Here is a 20,000-nt window from a genome sequence, read left to right as displayed (position 1 = left end):
TGACTTCGAAATAAGGTGAATGACAGATCTCTTTTTATAGGAGATGTACTTGAATCCAGCGTCACGGAAGCCTGATTTATAGATTAGGTCTTCACTGAATGAATTTCGAAGTGTTTTTTTTTATTCGATATGCTAAATTATTAACTGTGATTTATTTATGCAGCCCTTAAACCTGCATTTTGTTAAGGCCTGCTCTATATAAAACCATATGGACTTTATGTTCTGTGTGTGTGTGTGTGTTATATATATATATATATATATATATATATATATATATATATATATATATATATATGTGTGTGTGTGTGTGTGTGTGTATATATATAATATAAATGTGTATATATATAAAATATATGTGATATATATATATATATATATATATATATATATATATATATATATATATATATATACATATATATATATATATATATATATATATATATATATATATATATATATATATATAGTGTATTTGTGGGTATAGACTGGCATAGTAAGACCATAAACAGACGGGAGCGGAAGGACATGTCTGAGGCCTTTGTCCTGCAGTGGACTAGCAACATATATATATATATATATATATATAGATATATATATATATATATATATATATATATATATATGCTCTTTATGTTTACTCCATCAGTCTTGTCTAAGGAATACCCATAAGGTCACATACCGCGAGGTTATGTTGACTGGAGCGGATCATCATGAGATTTAATCAGATAAAAACTTTAGCGTTTCCTCGCTAACTGGAAAGCGGTTCAAAATTGCACGCAGAAGAAAAGATCTTTCCCTCTGGAAGCAAACCTCTAAACGGGACCCGTTATTAACTAGATAATCATACAATGATATTTGAGAGAGAGAGAGAGAGAGAGAGAGAGACCCTCTCTCGCCCTCTAAATGGAGTATAAAATCTAGGCCAGAGGCCAAGTGCTGGGACCTATGAGGTCATTCAGCGCTGAAAGGGAAATTGGCTTGAAAGGTGCAACAATTGTTAGGGGAGGGTGGGTATCAGAAAGATGGAAGAGAATATTAATGGAAGTACAGTAAAAGGAATGAAAGGGGTTGCAGCTAGGGGCCGAAGGGACGCTGCAAAGTGCCCTAAGTAATGAACCTGGATAGATTTTGGTTTTAAAAACCAAGTGTCTAAAGTTCGTGTTTTCAAAAAAGTACGTAACTAAAGTTCGTGTTGAGAGAGTAGAGAGAGAAATAAAACTTGGTGGATCTAAAGTTCGTTTCCGGCCAGCAAAAAAAATAAAAAGAAAAATAAAATAAAATAAAATGAAAAATAAAATAAATTCTTAAGTTCGTAAAATAAAACTACGTGTCGAAAGTTCGTTTAAAAAAAAACTACTTGTAAAGTTCGGGTTTATAAAAAAAAAAGTACAATTCGTGTTAAAAAAAATCACCCACACAAGTTCATAAAAAAAAAACTAGGTATCTAAAGTTCGGCCTTTAAAAAAATACGTGTTTAAAGATCGTGTATAAAAAAAAAAAAAAAAAAAAAAAAAAAAAAAACTGCTCTGTAGCTCCGTATCAGCATCATCTGCAGCTTCCGATAGCCACCGGGAGCTGTGTGTCTGCGAACATACCACCACCGCCACCGCCGCAGCCGTAACAGAGACCTGACCCGGCTTTGCCTTATTTGCATAATATGAGAGCGGATACCGGCATTCACAAGACGGACATATTCGCGTCCCCGTGTTCACATGTACATTTGCCTTTCCAGTCGAGGCGTCTCCCGTATTTTTTTTCGCTTTTATGGCCTCTGGAAATCTAAGGGCTTCTCAGGCTCTCTCTCTATCAATCCCTGACTCGTTTTCTTTACAATAATACATTATCTAGAGTCCAGTGGTGGCCAAACAGTCGATCACGGCCATTTGTTTGGTCGATCGTCGCCACTTGTTTGGTCGATCGCCATTCCCCCCACAATCCTATGATAAACAAACAATAACACAAGCATATATATATATATATATATATATATATATATATATATATATATATAAATATAAGAGGCAATTGTACTCATGATTTATCATACCATGGCGATTTGAAAAACATTATTTCCCACGTAATAATGTGTGATTACGTAGTACGGTAGATCGTAAAGGAGTTTCAGTCTTTAGAGTATAGATCTTGGAGTCTAAAAGTCTGGCCACCCATGATCTAGACCAACGGTCCCAAACTGGGGTCCGCAGACCCCTGGAGTTCACGGGAGGTCCCCTAGGGGGTCCTCTTCACAATGAAATATTAATATTTTTTCAACTTCATCTCCAGAAAAAATTATGTACAATAAAAAAATATGACATCACTGATTGTCTATCATCCTAGTGTCGGTGTTATCGATACTTCGGTGTGCAAGCAGCTTATACTTATACTTTAAGAATTTGTGCAAGAAAATGCAAATATTAAATGAACTGGGTACTGGGTATCCCGATATGGTAATGATTTGACTTTTGACTGACCAAATTCCTCTTAAATGACGCCATTAAACTATTCTCTCTAAACTCTGAGAGGAAAGCATGTGAAAAAAATTATTTTCAAAAACAATTTTTTTTTAAATTTATGTAGGTTACCCAAAATCTAAGATATTACAGAAAGTCTCAAACATTTTTCTTACAGAAGCTGAGAGGGGATACGCCTCTGTTTCTCGCTTCCAGAGTGAAGTTGATTAAGTACATGACAATATGTTCTATGCAAAAATGTTTCTCTCTCTATCTATCTCTAATCTTAAGTACGAACTTGAGACAGATGTTTTGTCTGTCATCGTCGACGAAAACTTTCCACCTCTCTTAACTGGTACAAAACGAATCAGTGTTTTAACTTTTTTTTTTTTTACGAGTGGCTAAATCGAAAAAGGATACCAATCACTGCCCCCGGCCCCCTCCTTGATTTAAAAAAAAAAAAAAAAAAAAAAAAAAAAAAAAACGCTACCTGGATGTGCTCAGCGAACAAAACAATATGTTAAGAAAAATGAACGACGAAGGTGACCCATGCTTTAGAAGACAAAATATCGCCATTAAACTCGATTCGTATTCATGAGTCTTACTATCTATTACTGTCACAATCAGCTGATGCGAAAGTTATCAACTCATTAACCAGCCCGACAGCGCAGTAATTAGATGTAATGCGTTTCATGGAGTAATTAACCTCTTTTAATAATGCGCTATACCGGCGGTCGGTACTCGAAACAATGGACTGTGAAATGTTCTCCAGTAGCATCGTATTCAGTTCGAACTGGTATACGTATTTATTTCTCTCTCTCTCTCTCTCTCTCTCTCTCTCTCTCTCATATATATATATATATATATATATATATATATATATATATACAGTATATATATATATATATATTAATATATATATTAATATTATATATATATAGTATATATATATATATAACATATTATATATTATATATATTTAAGGCCGACATATTTTTTGGAAAATATGTCAGGCAGGTCCCGTTATTTGCGAATCCGACACAAATATATATCACGTTTTTTTCTAGGTCCCCACACATGCCGTTGAGAGAGAGAGAGAGAGAGAGAGAGAGAGAGAGAGAGAGAGAGAGAGAGAGAGAAGGAGAGACAGAGGAGAGGCACTGGTATAGATATTTTATTTATGGACTTATCGGCGATTTCAATCTCTTTAATTAAAGATGAACTCTTCGACACTCAAGTTCTCCAGAATTCAGTGGTCCTCACCAGCCTTATAACACAATATCTCGTGAACCCATTTTCTTTGTTTGAGAAATAATAAGTAAAGCACAGAATATATAAAATAAACATTCTGGATTAAAATGCATCTTACAAGATTAGCAGCCCGAATAGGAATAATACAAATCAATAAATATTGTATTATTCACCTGGATAAAACTGTTCTTACTTTATTTTCAGTAAGGTTCAAAATATACGTTCCAATGAAACATATTACATCAATCTCCAGTCTACTAAAAATATATGAACCAATAGTATACGTAACAGTCTCCAGTTTACTAAAAATATATGTACTAATAGTATAAGTATCAGTCTATAGTTTATTACCGAATGTATTGAACATGCTGTGGACCACCCAAAATATCAACGTGGTCCACTGTGACCTTGGTGACGGGTCAGACTTAACAAGAAACTTATCTAAAATGAAAGTGATAACTAACGTGAATGCATATAAATATATACTTAAATTTTTATCACATTTACTCTCAGAATGGTTTATCAGGCTGTTATATATAATCGGCTCAATGAAAGAAATAAGTTTAAATAAGTTTATCGTGACCCGTGAGACCTTTCGAAATCATTTTCTTTTCATTGATAAGAAACTCTTCGTTCGGTGCTGATATCTCTCTCACTGGCTGTTAGCAGCGTCTTTTCTCTCTTTCTCCTCTCTCTCCTCTCTCTCTAATCTCTCTACTTTACTCTCTCTCTCGTCTTCCTCATATATATATATATATATATATATATATATATATATATATATATATATAATATATTATATATATATATATATATAATATTAATACACACACACACACACATATATATATATATATATATATAATATTATTTATATATAATAATATATATATATATATATAGATATATATATATATAATAATATCAACCTAATCAAAATTTTAGTTGTTGCCATTCTGATACAGGGCAGTTTTATTCTTAACATTAGTTTGTGTTAATCTTAAACATCAGTACGGTAAAGAGCATGAGTTTTGATTATATCAATACTAATAATATTAATTAACATATATATATATATATTATAATTATATTTTATGAATATATAATAATATATTATGTATAGGTATATGTTTATGTTATGTATTATATATAAATATAATAATAATATATATAGATTAATATATGTAATATGTGTACTATATATAATATATATAGTATATCATATATATATATAATATATTATATTAATATATATTATCTTAGCTAAATATATAATTGCCCACTTCTGGTTCCTTGCCCCAATTTTTAATAATAATAACAATAATAATAAAGCTAATTTGATTAATAATAATAATAACAGCACTTAAAAATTAATATGCCACATATATTTTAAAGAGCGAAAAATAAAAAAGAAATGCAAGGTCTTAGCTCAAAAAATGAAGCCGTTATTAAAACATTCTCCCCGTAAAAAAAAAATAAATAAATAAATAATCACACGTGGGAAATTCATCTTCCGTAAGTTTTGCGTCATTTCCTGGCGGGTTCCATCGAATTCATGGTAAACGGGGAAACGTTCTCAGCACTGACAGGTGGCCTGGGATTGGATCTTATATATTTCATCTGTTTCGTTCATTGTGTATCTGGTGCCTAGAACGGACGAGACGATACTTAAGCAGGCGAGTTCAATTGTGTAAATCTTCTCGGTAAGTTTGTTTGTTTGTTTGTATGGTATTTTTACGTTGCATGGAACCAGTGGTTATTCAGCAACGGGACCAACGGCTTTACGCGACTTCCGAAAACCACGCCCAATGTGAACTTCTATCACCAGAAATACAAATCTCTAACACCTCAATGGAATGGCCGAGAATCGAACTTGCGGCCACCGAGGTAGCAGGTGAAGACCATGCCGATCAGGGCACTGAGGCACCTTCTCGGTTAAGTATTCATAGGCATTGTTATGTTTATACATGTATATATATAATATATATATGTATATATATTATATATATATATATATATATATATATATATATATATATATATATATACAATGTTCACATAAATGTGAATGTGTATATATACGTATAATATATATTTCAGTTGCAAGCGAAAAATCCCACTGTATAAAATAACCTGAACACTACCTAGGCCACGAAATTGTATTTTGTGAGAAATTTCAGTCCTTTAAAAGCGTAATGCTGTTTCTCGGTTCTATACAGAGTGAAAATCACAAGGACGACCAATAGCTACTGAGGCTTGAAATGTATAAGACTTATCTAAACTAAGCATCAGATCGTCATCATTTATCATCCGGGTATCAAATTATACTCGGGTCCTTGGGAACTGTAGGGAACATTTCCTTTAAAGCTAAGTATCACGTTACTGCCGGTATGATGGGCTGTTAATTCAACCCCATTCTTACCAGACGTGGGAATTTTAATCCGATGAAGTCCACTTGCAGATGGAGATACAATATTACTAAGGACAAACTCATTCCTACTTCTCGAGGGTAAACCGAGCCAGATTTTACCATGGAACTGGAATTGGAATATAAAATTGGAATATAATATGCGTTGGGAACTATGAGATCATTCCGCGCTGAAAATATGATGTTAAGACCATTGTTAGGAAACGGTGGAACGAAGGAAATATGAACGGAGATGCAGTAAACGGAATGAAGGGGGGTTGCAGCTAGGGGCCGAAGCAAAGAACCTTAAGTGATGCCCGAGGGCGAATCATAGCCAATGAAGACTGACAAATCAAAACAGACCCCAACTAATGTTGGTTCTCTTTATCCACTCTTGAGCTATATTCAGAAAAGCACAATAAAGACTGAATCACAAAAGTAATCTCAGTACTATATGTGAAAGTTCTACAGACTATTAAGAGGTTCCGTCTAATGGACAAGATCAGTTTGTGATACTTGATGAGAATCTGACACCAACAAGTACGTAAGTTATTTTCAAGAAGTATTGGATGAAATGACAGGCAAATTCTAGCTCTATCAAACGTTTTCCAAGTCAATCATCTTAGGAAATCTAATAAGAGGGAAAAATAACCCTTTTGCCTAACCAGAAATATATAAGCTCGAAGAAAACACTTTTTTTTACCAGTGAAATGAAAGATACTACTCCCCTACAGAGCCCATTTCCCATAACGCTGAACTGTCAACAAATAGACCAAAAGGCAACTAAGAATGTGCATTGCAATGTTTGAGAAATACTGGCTGATACTGATAAAACAATAGTAATTAGAGGTTATGTAACTCCGAATAATTGGATAAATCACTTCAATAAACCGTCTGTAAATTGAATGACGTGGGGGTTACCGCATATCCATTTATTTTTACCACCAAATGAACGCGATTGAACCCCACACAAAAAAAATGTGCATGCTTTAGACTCCCTCTACATCAAAAGTATTAACCAGATTACTACGACTTACCTGGTCAGAGGCAGATGTGCGGGTGTCTTGATCTGATTCCCCTGTTCAACATGAGGGGTCTTCCGCGCGTCGTAGCAGCTGGTTTCCTTGCAATGGCAGTTCTAACCACCTTCGCGGCTGGAGAGGCGACCATGACGGAAAGTACTACTACATCTGGGTGGATCAAAACAAGAGAAAATGAGGGTAAGAAACAATAAAGCCTTTTCCAACTGCGGTAGGATTGCTGGTACCTTTGAACACAATACAAGGAGGTTAGTTATAATTTCCTGTGCTGCAGTAGGGGTCATGAAAAAAAAAAAGGTTTAACTAAATGACTTGAGACTATTCTTTCAAATGAATCGCAGCAAACCATTGCTATAATAAACTAGCTCTTCTTTAAATTCTGATTTCCCTGTAGTAAATTATTTAATAGCATTTGCTCCAAGTGAGCCGGAATACTACTGTACTAATTCTCCAGTACACTAGACTCACCTTAGCGCCTCTGGTTTCTAACCCTCAAAGCTCCGTCAAACACTGTACGACCAATGCGTAACCGAGGACGACGTGTTCACCGTCGGTAGCTGCATGCTCTCTTCAGGAGTGCAGCCTCCTTGCTGGCACCGCTTCAGGATCCTGCGCCCAAGGTCTTGGCACTTGTTGCATAGGTAAACTTTTCTAGCAATCATAGATACCGCAACTGTCAAAACATGGAATGCGTAAGTGGAAAGACCTCAGTGAAGCAATTATTTGGACACTATTCAAACTACTCAGGAGTACATTAAAAGTTACTCAATTTCTTTGTCGTCCGCTCTGTGGCAGTAATGATGGACAGCACAGAAAGATTACATAAACATCCTTCCGAATAAAATTCAAGGCATATCTTTCTGTGGGTCTAAACAGTGAAATTTCATATCCCTAGTTGTTAGGTGGTAGTTGTAGGTCGAAAATGGGGTGGAGGGAGACAGAGAAAAAGAAAAATTAGCAGATGTGACTGGTAAGTACCCCGTTAAATAAAATGTTCATGAGCAAGAGTCCGTGCTGGTATAATACAGGCTTAACCTGACATTATTCCATTACATAACCGAAAAAGGGAGGGACTGAACAAGGTGGTTAGCCTCACACATACCAGTGAAACTTTCCTTAAGGTATCGTCTCTCTCTCTCTCTCTCTCTCAACCTGCCTGCTGCCTATTTATCTTGTGCATCTGTGTCACATTAGTTTACGGTATCTAGAAATGGGAATATGCAATTTTTCACAAATTCAGCTACTGTACATGAGTACATGAGCAAAATCTTATGACTAAGTGCTCATTTAGCTTCCTAGTCTAGTAAACGAATAATTTAAAAAATAATTGGTCATTACAATACAGAAACCTCCAGTTGCATCGTGCTAAATAAAAAAAAATTAAACACTAGTTATTTATATATATATATATATATATATATATATATATATATATATATATATATATATATATATATATTCCAGTTTGCAGAACAGTAGTTTGTTGTTAAATTCCAACCAAGCTTTCTGTCGGTGTTAAGACAACTTAGAACTGCAGTTCTGAAGAAAAATAAATGAAGACACTTTTTCTCTTTGCAGTGTATGTAGACTTTGTTCCCTTTGGCGAAGTTATAGAGTTTGTTTGTATGGTGTTTTTACGTTGCATGGAACCAGTGGTTATTCAGCAACGGGACCAACGGCTTTACGTGACTTCCGAACCACGACTAGAGTGAACTTCTATCACCAGAAATTCATATCTCTCACTCCTCAATGGAATGGCCGAGAATGGAACCCGCGACCACCGAGGTGAGAAGCAAACACCAAACCAACCACGCCACTGAGGCCCTCTCGAAGTTATAGAGGTTATCGTCGATATTTTTCTCCCCGTCCCTTCAACCGCCTGGAAAATTCAAGTTTCACAGATTCCGTGTAATTCTGCGACCAAAGGTGAGGAGATACTATGGCTATACTAGGCCTAGAAAAAAAAATAATATGGATCTGACAACTTTTTCGTTTCTCCTCTCACAAGCCCGTGGTAAGAGAACAAGTAAATAGCTTTATTAGTTCCCATGTACAAGGCCTTCATAGTTTCATAACTAAAATATTCAGCGTGTTTCTCATCTCGACGGCGCCAGACGGCTGCCTTCAGTACCACACAGAAACCGTTGGAGTCGTGAAAGGCTTCAACTTTGAAAGCCAGGGGGATCTTTACGGTAAGTTACTGTGATTTTGTATTTGTATTAGAATCACACTTTTTTTATCCTCTTCAGATCGTTCGGCAATGCACAATAAGAAACATAACCGACTTCCCATTCGAAATGCATCTACAGTTATGTGTCATAGGCCGAGCATGATTCTAAAATTGATAGTTTAAAATGGAGACAGTTACATGAATCACAACACTCATTCGTAAAAGATGAAATTCTCGGTTTCCTTTGATGCCAACAAATTCAATCTACCTTAAATCAAAAAGCTCGAGCAGGGGCAAACATTTTCTGGTATCACTTTACATCCCAAATTGTTTCCACTATGTAGGTTTAAACTATATGACTGTCAGTTTGGAACGTATTGCAACAGCCTTATGATACCTCTACAAGAACAACAGTGGAAGCATGATTCACTTGCATTATTAGACTGTTTTGAATTATTAGTAATGATGATAACTCACGATTTGGGTCATACTTTGATACACCTAATTGGAAATTTTTGTTAAAATCTACGGAAATTTTCTACCATGCATCACGATCTCGCACACAAACAAAGCAGTGTAATATACTCGTAGTATTAATTCCACAAGGTTTGCATTTAAGGATGTAAAAAGGGGACAGAAAAACAATATTCCAAGTTTACAATTATGCTAGGCCTATCACATATAAGAGTAGCCTTTTAATCTACGGAATTTTAATGATGGTGTTACGGGCAACGTTTGAATTACTTGGCAGACTATTTACGGATGGATAGTATTAAGTGTGGTAATCTGCTAAATAGAAAAATGTCTAAATCGTTGAATTAATTAAAAGTCCCATTTACTGTAACAACAACAATTCCGCCAGAATGTTAAAACGAGGACTCATGATGCAATTACTGAAGACATGACAAAGTCTTGAGGGAAATAACCGGTGTCACAACACCACATTGGTCTACGTTCACTTTTACCTAAACCTTTTAAGCAACTGTGTCCATTCACTTACTCCACCAACCGCCAAATTCGGCGGAAAACATCAATGCATTCCTGCATCACCACATACGAACACCTGTTCAAATAAATAAGCATTCTTCCGCATATTATTTCAGACACACGACAGATCGCCCATCTGAATTATGGAGTTTTTGTTCAGAGAGCCCCAGGGTACTGTGGGATCATATGGACGCGAGACCAAGAGGCGGGAAAGCATTCATTCACTGTGTCCGGCAACGCTTTAGCTCTAAATCCTGATTTGATAGGTATTAGGTATGTCTGAGGTTTTACCCCCATAATCTGACGGTACACAGAAGTTGAGTTTAAATGTTGCTATCTTTTATCTACGGTTGGGTCGATGAACGGGTCTAAATGAACATTGTTTGGCCTAATAGAAAGTCTATAGGCTTCAATGCTCAGTCACTACCTTCCTGCTATGTCGTAAAAAATTCTATACATTTACAAAAAGTATGCAGTTCATATTACTTTATGCTGCTAGAAAATTTACTTCGATACGCCACGGTTTACTTGGTGTTGCTTGAAAATTTCGCGGCAATCTATAGTCTAACGTTATGGCGGATCCTAAGTCGTGAGACTTGCTGGCGTTCATTGTATACCTAAGAAATCAGCATTTCCATTACTGTTTACGCGCATCTCTCGTGTGGGATACGTTCTACCGTCATATATGAGATCTACTGCTAAGTTTGCATTTAAAAACTTTTACCAGTTGCTGAAGGAAGGGAGATTGTCTCTCAAATAGCGCCTATAACATAGTATACAATACCCCTGACCGCCGCCACATCGAAGTCAGTTTTAAAGTCATCTATCTGTTATCCTTAACGCACTTTAAACTCCTATAACACGTCGACGAGGTGTTACCTTTGGCCAAGGGTATAAGTTTCAAGTCTGACCTTACGCATAAGTTCCTTTCTTCGCCAGGACATATCTCTTGTCATCCTATGTCCAACGGAGCAGCAGTCACACTGAGTGGATTAATAAGTTACAAGTATGGGGCTTTGTTCTTACAGTCCGACTTTTATTTTCCCGCCAACGGGAAAATCGGTTACGTTCTAACTCGAAAAGACCTATATTATTTAAAAATCTGAATACACATATTACTGTCAATAACATCATTTGGGTATTTATCATAATTGTGTCAGGGATGGCAAAATTTTGACATGAAAAAATTCATACAGAAACATTCCAAGTGAGTGAGAATCCTGGATAAAGGCATCATAAAGCTTATGTTCAGTTGCCGCATTTTCCCGCATCCAAAAAAGTTCCACCACTCAGACCGATAATATTTTTTTTTTATCATTGATAATTCACACACTGTGACTAGATGATACTACAGCTATCTGTTTGCGAGAAAGTTCTTTATGTTCTATGAGATTTAATTTTAGTGGCAGTAGCCTAATCCATCTTTTCCACGTTAATCTTTTAAATAAAGTCCTTCTCGTGAATGCAACATATAAAATATATAGAAAATGCCAGTTTACTATATATTCTCAGAAGAGCAGAAATGTGGATTGCTAATATTGATGAATAGTTATGCAAATTAATCAGCGTAACGTAGTAAAAGAACTAGCCTGTGAAAGTCGAATTCTACTATATTGCATATTCTGCAACAGACCTTTCTTTGAACATTTGTTGAAGTCTAATTGACTCTGCCTTTACTGTGGTATAGATTGAGTTTTGTGGACAAAACGCCGAAAAAAATTACAAGTTATTCTTTCTTAAACGTTAACGTCCTTTTAATTATGTTCGATGTGCAAGTTAGTAAGGCAGATATACGTAGTTGTGGATGTTTTCTGTACAACTTGACTTAACAATGAAAGTATCAGCGAGTCAGGAACTACTGCCATGTTCTTTAGTACCGCTACCTATTTATTGATATAATTACACACACACAGTGGCGATTCCAGGGGGGGCAGCTGCCCTCCCAGATTTTGGCCATGTCCCTGGTTTGCCCCCCACTTGTTTAATGAAATATTATATATAAAATTTATCATTATTGAATATAACAATAGCCACTAACTAGTCACACAACATGATTTGGTTAAATTACTAACACTCATATTGAGTGAATCAGTAAATATACAGGAAACATGAAATGTCGAACTGAACCTTTTCAGAATTGTCATGACATGCCCCATGTATATCTGTTAATTTCATATAGTTACTACCTTTCTTTATTTGGTTCATATGTGTATTATATTTATACATATTATCCATTCTTTAATGTTTGCTTATTGTTTGGAACTGTATATAGTTTTGAATGTTAAATTTTCGTATTATGCAAGTCAGGTAAAATATCAGATAGATGCTTTACAGTTGTTTTGCTTAGGAGTCAAACAAAATTCTATATGAACCTTTACCTTTGGTCAAATTCATTCCTCCATGAGTTTCAAAATGTTTCCAAAATTGTAATTATTTTTACAGTCACCCTTCCTATGATGCCCACCCAACAATTATCTTTGCCCCAGAGTTGGCGCCCCCCTCCCCCACACTTTTTGAGGGTACAATCGCCACTGCTCACACACATATATATTTTTAACATTTTAGCCTTATTTTTTACTTATATATATATATATATAATATATATATATATATATATATATATAAGCCAAAAATAAGGCTAAAATGTTAAAAATTTTATTGTACAATGAAAAGTAAGGTATGCAAACTTTTATATACCTGTATAACGTAACCTAACAGTGGTATTTTTTGTTTTTTTTTTTTTTTTTTTTTTACTGACTTATTGAACAATATCAGGGAAACACTTTTCTCTCTGAAACTGTGATTTATATGTGTATCTACGTTAGAAATAAAACAGGTGCGAAGGAATAATAAATCTCTGACACTTTCTTCTACTGACAGGAACTCCAGACGCTTCCTGTACGGGACAATCCGGTCTCTCTGATTACGTGGTCATCCCAGAGGGCGTCACTGTTGAATGAGTTAGTTGGTGTTTTGTTCTATGCTATGAGATTTTGTTGATTGTTGGAAGTGGTACGTTAGCGGGAGCTTTGTCTATGCTATGAGATTGTTGAGTGAGTACGGTAGCTGGAGCTTTGTTCTATGCTATGAGATTTGTTGAGTGAGTTAGCTGGAGCTTTGTTCTATGCTATGAGATTTGTTGAGTGAGTTACGTAGCTGGTGCTTTGTTCTATGCTATGAGATTTGTTGAGTGAGTTACGTAGCTGGTGCTTTGTTCTATGCTATGAGATTTGTTGATTGTGTTAGTTGGTGCTTTGTTCTTTGTTCTATGCTATGGATTTTCTTGATTTTTGTTCATCATACCTCTTTGATTTGATTGATTTATTTTTTATTTATTTATTTTACCCCTTTGTCATATGGTTGGCCCCAGATTAAGTTCGGCTCTCAGTACTTTGCCACTGGGTACATAATCTGGTACTTAGGTCACAGGCCTTCTTACCGCCAAACTTGGAACTGTATAGCCAGTTACAGATGAATTTTTCCATGGCAATTATTCATATGTACTCTTAACAACTAAAAGACGAGATATATTCTATAAATATACATTTCCTATATAATACTGTGTGTATTTTTTAATCAGACTTTCAAACCACTAGGTCACCCTTCTTTCATACGAAGTAGGTGATCAGGTGATCCTGTAGTACTCATAAACATAGCTGACTTTTGCATACTGTGCTCTGTGCTTAGAAAATTACATACAAGACGTTATCCCAATGACAGACTTCTTAACGACTCCAATATTCAACCATGCTTCAGAATCTAAAAGGGCTAAGACTTGCCCAAACCAATTTAAGTTCGGTGTGACGGGGGCTGTACGGCCAATAGACGCCCGACTGCGCCACGTCGTAACACGTCCCTAATAAGATCGAAGTACGGCAGTTCCGTCTGTAGCGCGTCCATCTCGTTTCAAGCAAGGTATATTGGTTTCAAGTACGGTCTAGGCACGGTCCAGATAGACCGTGGGTCTAGGTATATTAGTTCTGACGACGCGCAGGCTACCTGGCTCGCAGTAGGGGCCATGACGTCACGCGAAAGACTCCTATAGAAGTTTTCCTTGTGAGCCAGGTATATATAGGCATCAGTTTTGTCATTAATGAAAAGAAAGCTGAAGCTTTTATTGTAGAAGAAAGGCTAGCCGTAATATCTTTTGGTGAAATGACCATCGCAAAGTACTGGAATCATGATAAAAGAACATATAGATTAAATAAAATAGACCCTTATTGAAAAGTTCAGGTTATCATGCTGAATGTCCTGACCGCTAAATGGAGACAACTCATCTTTTATGATTTTGATAAATTATGTGTTCATGAGATGGTGATAAGAATGACTGTGAAAGTGGAGAGCAGGCCACCCAGTAATTGCATGTGTTCTTGATCCATAAATTATGGAATGCTTTTGGGATAGACCGAGTGAAATTAACGCAAGTTGCAATACACTGAAAAAAATCCATGTCATGATAGGGAAATACTCGTATTTGCCGATGTCCCACAAATGATAAAACTGACACGAAATCATTTTATAACTAAGGGCCTTTGTTTAGAGGATTGAACACTGACTTATTTAATTCTGATTCTTGTATTAGGGAAATGTTAAATAAGACATACACAGCATATGGTCTAGATCAGTGGTTCTCAACCTCTATATGACCACGCCCCCTCTAAGAGTCGGTCCTTCCTTCCACGCCCCCCTTGCATATGTGAGTAAAATTCCCTCCCAGACTTGAAAAATAAAGAGAAAAATAAGGGGTTCCGAGTGATGGGGAGAGAGGTCAATAATTACAAAACATTGTAAGCCAAACGACCCTAACTAGGGTAGTAGACTATAGGAAAGTTACGTTATAAGGCGATACTTTTGCATTTTTTCATAATCGAATTTTTTATTCATTTTTACCTAGGGCTAGCGCCTACCTTGGAAATTGCTAACGGCCCCCTAAGGGGGTGCACCCCCCAGGTTGATAACCACTGGTCTAGATCATAAGATTAGTGGAATTCGTATAAACTTGAAAAAACTGAACTTCAGCTTTTAAAATATGCTAAGTCTATTGAATATTTATGTGAGAGGGGGCTGTTAGGAAGCAGTATTTGGAAGATTACTGTGGCATTTACCTCTATGATAAATGATTTGTTTCTCATAAATTCATCATGCATAATTGGAGATGTAAAGTCAAGAATGCTTATGGAAATGACTTAGACAACCAGAAAACTCTTCTTTGTAAAAATATCAATGTAATGACAAAAATGAGAGTATGCAACGCAAGATCAAGCACTTATTACAATATTCAAAAGGGCGTGATCTGTATCGTATTACAATTTTCGAAAGGGCGTGATCTGTATCGTATTACAATTTCCGAAAGGGCGTGATCTGTATCGTGGGTGTTGCAGACAGATGAGTGGATTGCATGATTACCCTGGTGTTGTTAACTATAAATATAGAATTAGAAAGTTGCTTCTCGGTAAGAACATTGCACTAATCAGCGACAAAACAAACGTAGATAAAAGGAATGAAAATAACGATTGCTTATCAGCTGGTTTGGTGTCGATGAGATGCATCAAACAAAGCCACATCGTATAACGAGCGTAAACTTGCGTTAGAAATTTGCATAACCAGCACCATATAAAATACAGACTTGGATCTAGTAGAATTTGAGAACAATATAGACAACACTCCAGAGGATATGGCCACAATATCTTTGCGATATATATATATATATATATATATATATATATATATATATATATATATACGTAGGTGGCTACATTGTTAAAAAAAAGTTCAATGCGGTATCATCCTTTAGGCCAAAAGATGACTGACACTCAAAGTGGCTAAAGGTTCTGGGTCAATAAAATTAACAAGAGTCATCTCTATATGGCACCTGATTTCTTTTTTTAAATTAAACTTTGAGAGATATATCCAAATCCATTCACGTATAAGAATGCTTGCCTATGAAATTAAATAAACTGGTTGTTGATCTTCCCAGTGAAGTAATTTAAATTTTTGGCTAAATTTTGTCTTTTAGGGTGAGATACCTAAACAAGAAAATAGAGATGAAACAAAAATAATTTCGATTAAAAAGTTTTGTTTTGGCTTATTTCATGACAAATATGTTTCAACTGAGTAAATTTTTGATGTGGGTTTTAAGGAATTTGACGTTTAACTACCCTAATTTGGGTAAAAAAAAAATATAAGGAAAGTAAAAAGAAACTGGCAACCAACATGGGCAACACTTATTCTTTTAAGTGACGTCATGCGCAGAGCGCTCTTATTTTGGTTAACAACTCGGCAGACCTAATATACCTAGATCAACTTTCAAGTACGTTGTCATTCCGTCTAATTACAGGATGGGATGGGCGGCAAAAAAAATTTTGAACAGGCTCAAAGTTCTGGAGCACTTTTCCCGTCCTAGACAGTCCATGAACTTCGTAAACAGATCGTAAAAGGTTGCTACTACGTCCAATCCGTTCGAACACAGTTGAGTCCGTTGGCAACAATTTTCGGGACGTAGTGAGAACGAGTTCGGTGACTGGGGTATATAAAATATGACGAAAGCAGAGAACTTACCAATGAGCATAATTCATTCACACTTAAGACTCCATTACACTGAACGATTGTCTGAACGACTCTGTATCTTTCGCAAAAACACTGTGTATGGGCTTGTCTGAATGCAAAAGTGGGCGGAGCTTCGTGTCTGAACGATCTCAGCGAAAATCTGCCACGACCCGGTTGCTGGCTTGCGACTCGAGTCTCATACACAGATCGTTCAGTGTATAGTTTTTTTCTGCCGATATATCGCTATCGCGCGCGTCTCTTCGAGAGATGATGTCCGAAGTCTTCTAGAGACAAAATATTTGTTCAGACTGAAATCGGTGCGGAGATCGTTCATACTGCTTGAATAGTGTGTGTGTGTGTGTGTGTGTGTAGGTCGATAACGACAATCGTTCAGTGTATGGGGGCCTTTAGAGAATCACAAACATTAGTATAGTTTAAGGGCAAAGGATTTTTTTATCAGATATGCCACACTCTTTTCTCAGATTAAGAAATGTATAATGAACCTATACTGGCAACTATCAGCCTAGTTCCAGAGTCTCCGACTGAGGGGATAATGATAAAAGTTCTTCACTTTACAGGTACAGCAGCTCCCTTCACACTTTACATCCGAACGGACGGAGACGAGGTTCGTGACCGTCAAAACCAGGGATTTCAGCTCCACTATCGACAGACGACCGTTAGCTGAAGAATGAAACTGTAACATCCAGCTTGGTGGCAACAGCGGGAATCATATCGGCGTACTTTTGTTTTTCTTACTCTGAGCCTTTGTCTCGTCAGGTAAAGAAATAAAATGAAATAGAATTATGTGTAGCTAGTTTTGCTACTTTTTGTAATCCCAAATTCAGACTGGACATAACTACGGACTTAAGAGTTGGTGAAAGATTTTCAACATAAATCTTCTGCCGGTCTCTTTACGTAAGGATATGAAGGCAAGTTTTCTCGTAGAGTTTTCCAGTTCATTCTCAACAGGTCTTGTGCAGATTTGTGTCATCCCCTCACAAAAAGAAAAAAAAAAAAACTTTATAGACCGAATCGGAGGTAATCATTTACCTTCATGCTAGATTTCTAAAGAAAATCACAGTCTGCGCGAACATTGCTTACTGAAATGAAGGTGGTATTGTAAAACGACCAGATATTTTCCACAAACGAAATTTTTTTTTCTTGATAAGAGTGCTAAGAGAACCCAAGGGAATTACATCTGTAACCTCACAGTACCCTCAAAAGGACATGCAGTTGTCGACCGTTTTTATTATATCTCTGCTTCTGGCATTCCGTGATACAAACCATAGCTCTGCAAATAAAATTTAAACTCCAGGCCACTTTTATCAACTTTTCAGAGTAATCCAGGGTAAGTTTCTTTTCCGTTTTATGACCATTTCAATCCGTGGAATGATTTGAGGGACAAATTGAAAGACTCAGTTTTATGTGCTTGCTTAATCATTATTATTAGTATTATCATTATTGTTCAGATGATGAATCACATTTTAAAATAGTCAATATATATACAGATTATGGAACGTATACATCAGTTCATCATCTTTGCCGCAAGTGTTGTACTTACAAACAAACAGGCACACGACAACTGTGAGGGTAATCAAAAACTGAAGAACACAGAAAGCCCAGTATCAGTTATTTACTATTAGTTATTCACAATCAAAGTAGTTATGCTAATGGAATTTTAGCAAAATGGCTTTATAATCCCTCATTATGTTAGACCAACATCAAAGTATGAAAACATCTGCAAATGTAATCTAGAGACCCTTTACGTGCCTACAGTCCTCTTCAAAATTCTGACTTTCTCCTGCTGGTTTACTTGACAGGGAAAGGACGCCAGGTACCACTTGCTTCCAGAAGTTTCGCGCCTGGAATTAAAACCATGTCATTAGTAATTCTCCACTTTTTCTTTATTTACCATCGAACAACAGTAGATGCCACTGCTGCTTAAATAGAATATTCCTTACGCCATTTACGAATGAATAAGAAGAGAAATAAACCGAATTTACAATTATCGATGCCTGAAGAAATTTTAACGTTTAATCTCGCACCAAATCCCTTGTAACTGTAATTGTAAATGAATTTGTTATGTAATTATAGTGTAATTGCTATGTCCAAATATAAATATAATTGTAAGTTAAATTTTTTTAAAAGTAATTGTAATTTATTTCTTCACATGTAATTACTCAAACCTTGCTGTGAACTCCTGTGCGTTTAGCTGCAGGGATTCTACGCTGCATAATAGCCCGCGCAATGAACATTATCGCCTTGAAAAATTATATGCATATTGTATAGATTAATGATCAGAGCTTACCTGCAGCCCAAAATACTCATGGACCATGACTGGGTTTGGGGTTAAGTCGTAGTATGGTATAGGCTCTCCTGGTTTCACTGGTTCCCAGACAGGAATGTCAGACAAGGACTCCAGATCAGCCTCTGGTTTCCTGGAACAGAATAAACCTCTTATGAGAATTTGACTAAGTTTACTTCCCCCTCCAAACTGTATTTGATAACACTGGGACAAGCACCTTAGCATTTAACATTTTAAGGTACATTTCCAGTATTAGATCGCTTCATAATTGGACAAAGGAACAAGGATCCCAAGGGGGTCACTGAGGTACACCATCGCTCACCCATATATAAAGTAGACAACCGATTCGGTAGTTGCGAGTTCGACTCCCGCTCCTGCCAACGTTGTGCCAGAAGAATTTATTTCTGGTGATAAGAAATTAATTTCTCGATATAATGTGGTTCGGATCCCACAATACGACGTAGGTCCCGTTGCTAGGTAACCAACTGTTTCCTGGGCACGTAAAAATATCTAATCCTTTGGGCCAGCCCTAGGACCTTACCTTACAGACCTTACAGCTCGCTCGGGTTGCCCCAGGTCCCTCAGTGTGAAGCACCTCTAATGTTTACCAGAGAATTGCCAATGCATCTTCCGGTATATTTTGCATCTGGGATGCAGCTTAGATATTTGTGGAGCTTATTCTTAAACACATCTACGCTCACTCTTGATATGTTCCTCAGATGAGCTGGCAACGCATTGAATAGACGCTGCATTATCGATGCTGGTGCGTAGTGGATTAATGTCATGTGTGTTTTCCTTAGTTTTCCTGGTATAGTTTTGGGCACTATTAATGAGCTCAGTG

General features: G+C 36.4%; 1 protein-coding gene and 1 long non-coding RNA gene across 6 annotated transcripts in view; both read right to left on the bottom strand.

Moving 5' to 3' along the window:
* LOC135226796 (uncharacterized) overlaps positions 1–11,287 on the bottom strand; it is a 209,759-nt gene extending 198,472 nt beyond the window's left edge. Inside the window, exons 1-3 of the long non-coding RNA XR_010317284.1 lie at positions 11,220–11,287; positions 7,620–7,824; positions 7,149–7,301 (exon numbers count right to left, since the gene is read on the bottom strand). This is a non-coding gene — a long non-coding RNA (uncharacterized LOC135226796). The remainder of the gene's footprint in view (positions 1–7,148; positions 7,302–7,619; positions 7,825–11,219) is intronic.
* A 6,986-nt stretch (positions 11,288–18,273) lies between these two features.
* The window catches only part of LOC135227088 (carboxylic ester hydrolase-like), a 51,200-nt gene continuing 49,473 nt past the window's right edge, over positions 18,274–20,000 (bottom strand). For all 5 annotated transcript variants that reach the window (XM_064266937.1, XM_064266935.1, XM_064266936.1 and 2 more), the window contains 2 exons: positions 19,163–19,292; positions 18,274–18,716 (listed from right to left, as the gene is read on the bottom strand). In XM_064266937.1, the coding sequence (XP_064123007.1) occupies positions 18,606–18,716; positions 19,163–19,292 (241 nt within the window). In that variant the 3' untranslated portion in view covers positions 18,274–18,605. The remainder of the gene's footprint in view (positions 18,717–19,162; positions 19,293–20,000) is intronic.

The sequence above is a fragment of the Macrobrachium nipponense genome, chromosome 15, assembly GCF_015104395.2.
Source record: "Macrobrachium nipponense isolate FS-2020 chromosome 15, ASM1510439v2, whole genome shotgun sequence".
NCBI lineage: Eukaryota > Metazoa > Arthropoda > Malacostraca > Decapoda > Palaemonidae > Macrobrachium > Macrobrachium nipponense.
This window is presented reverse-complemented; position numbering and strand designations above follow the sequence as displayed.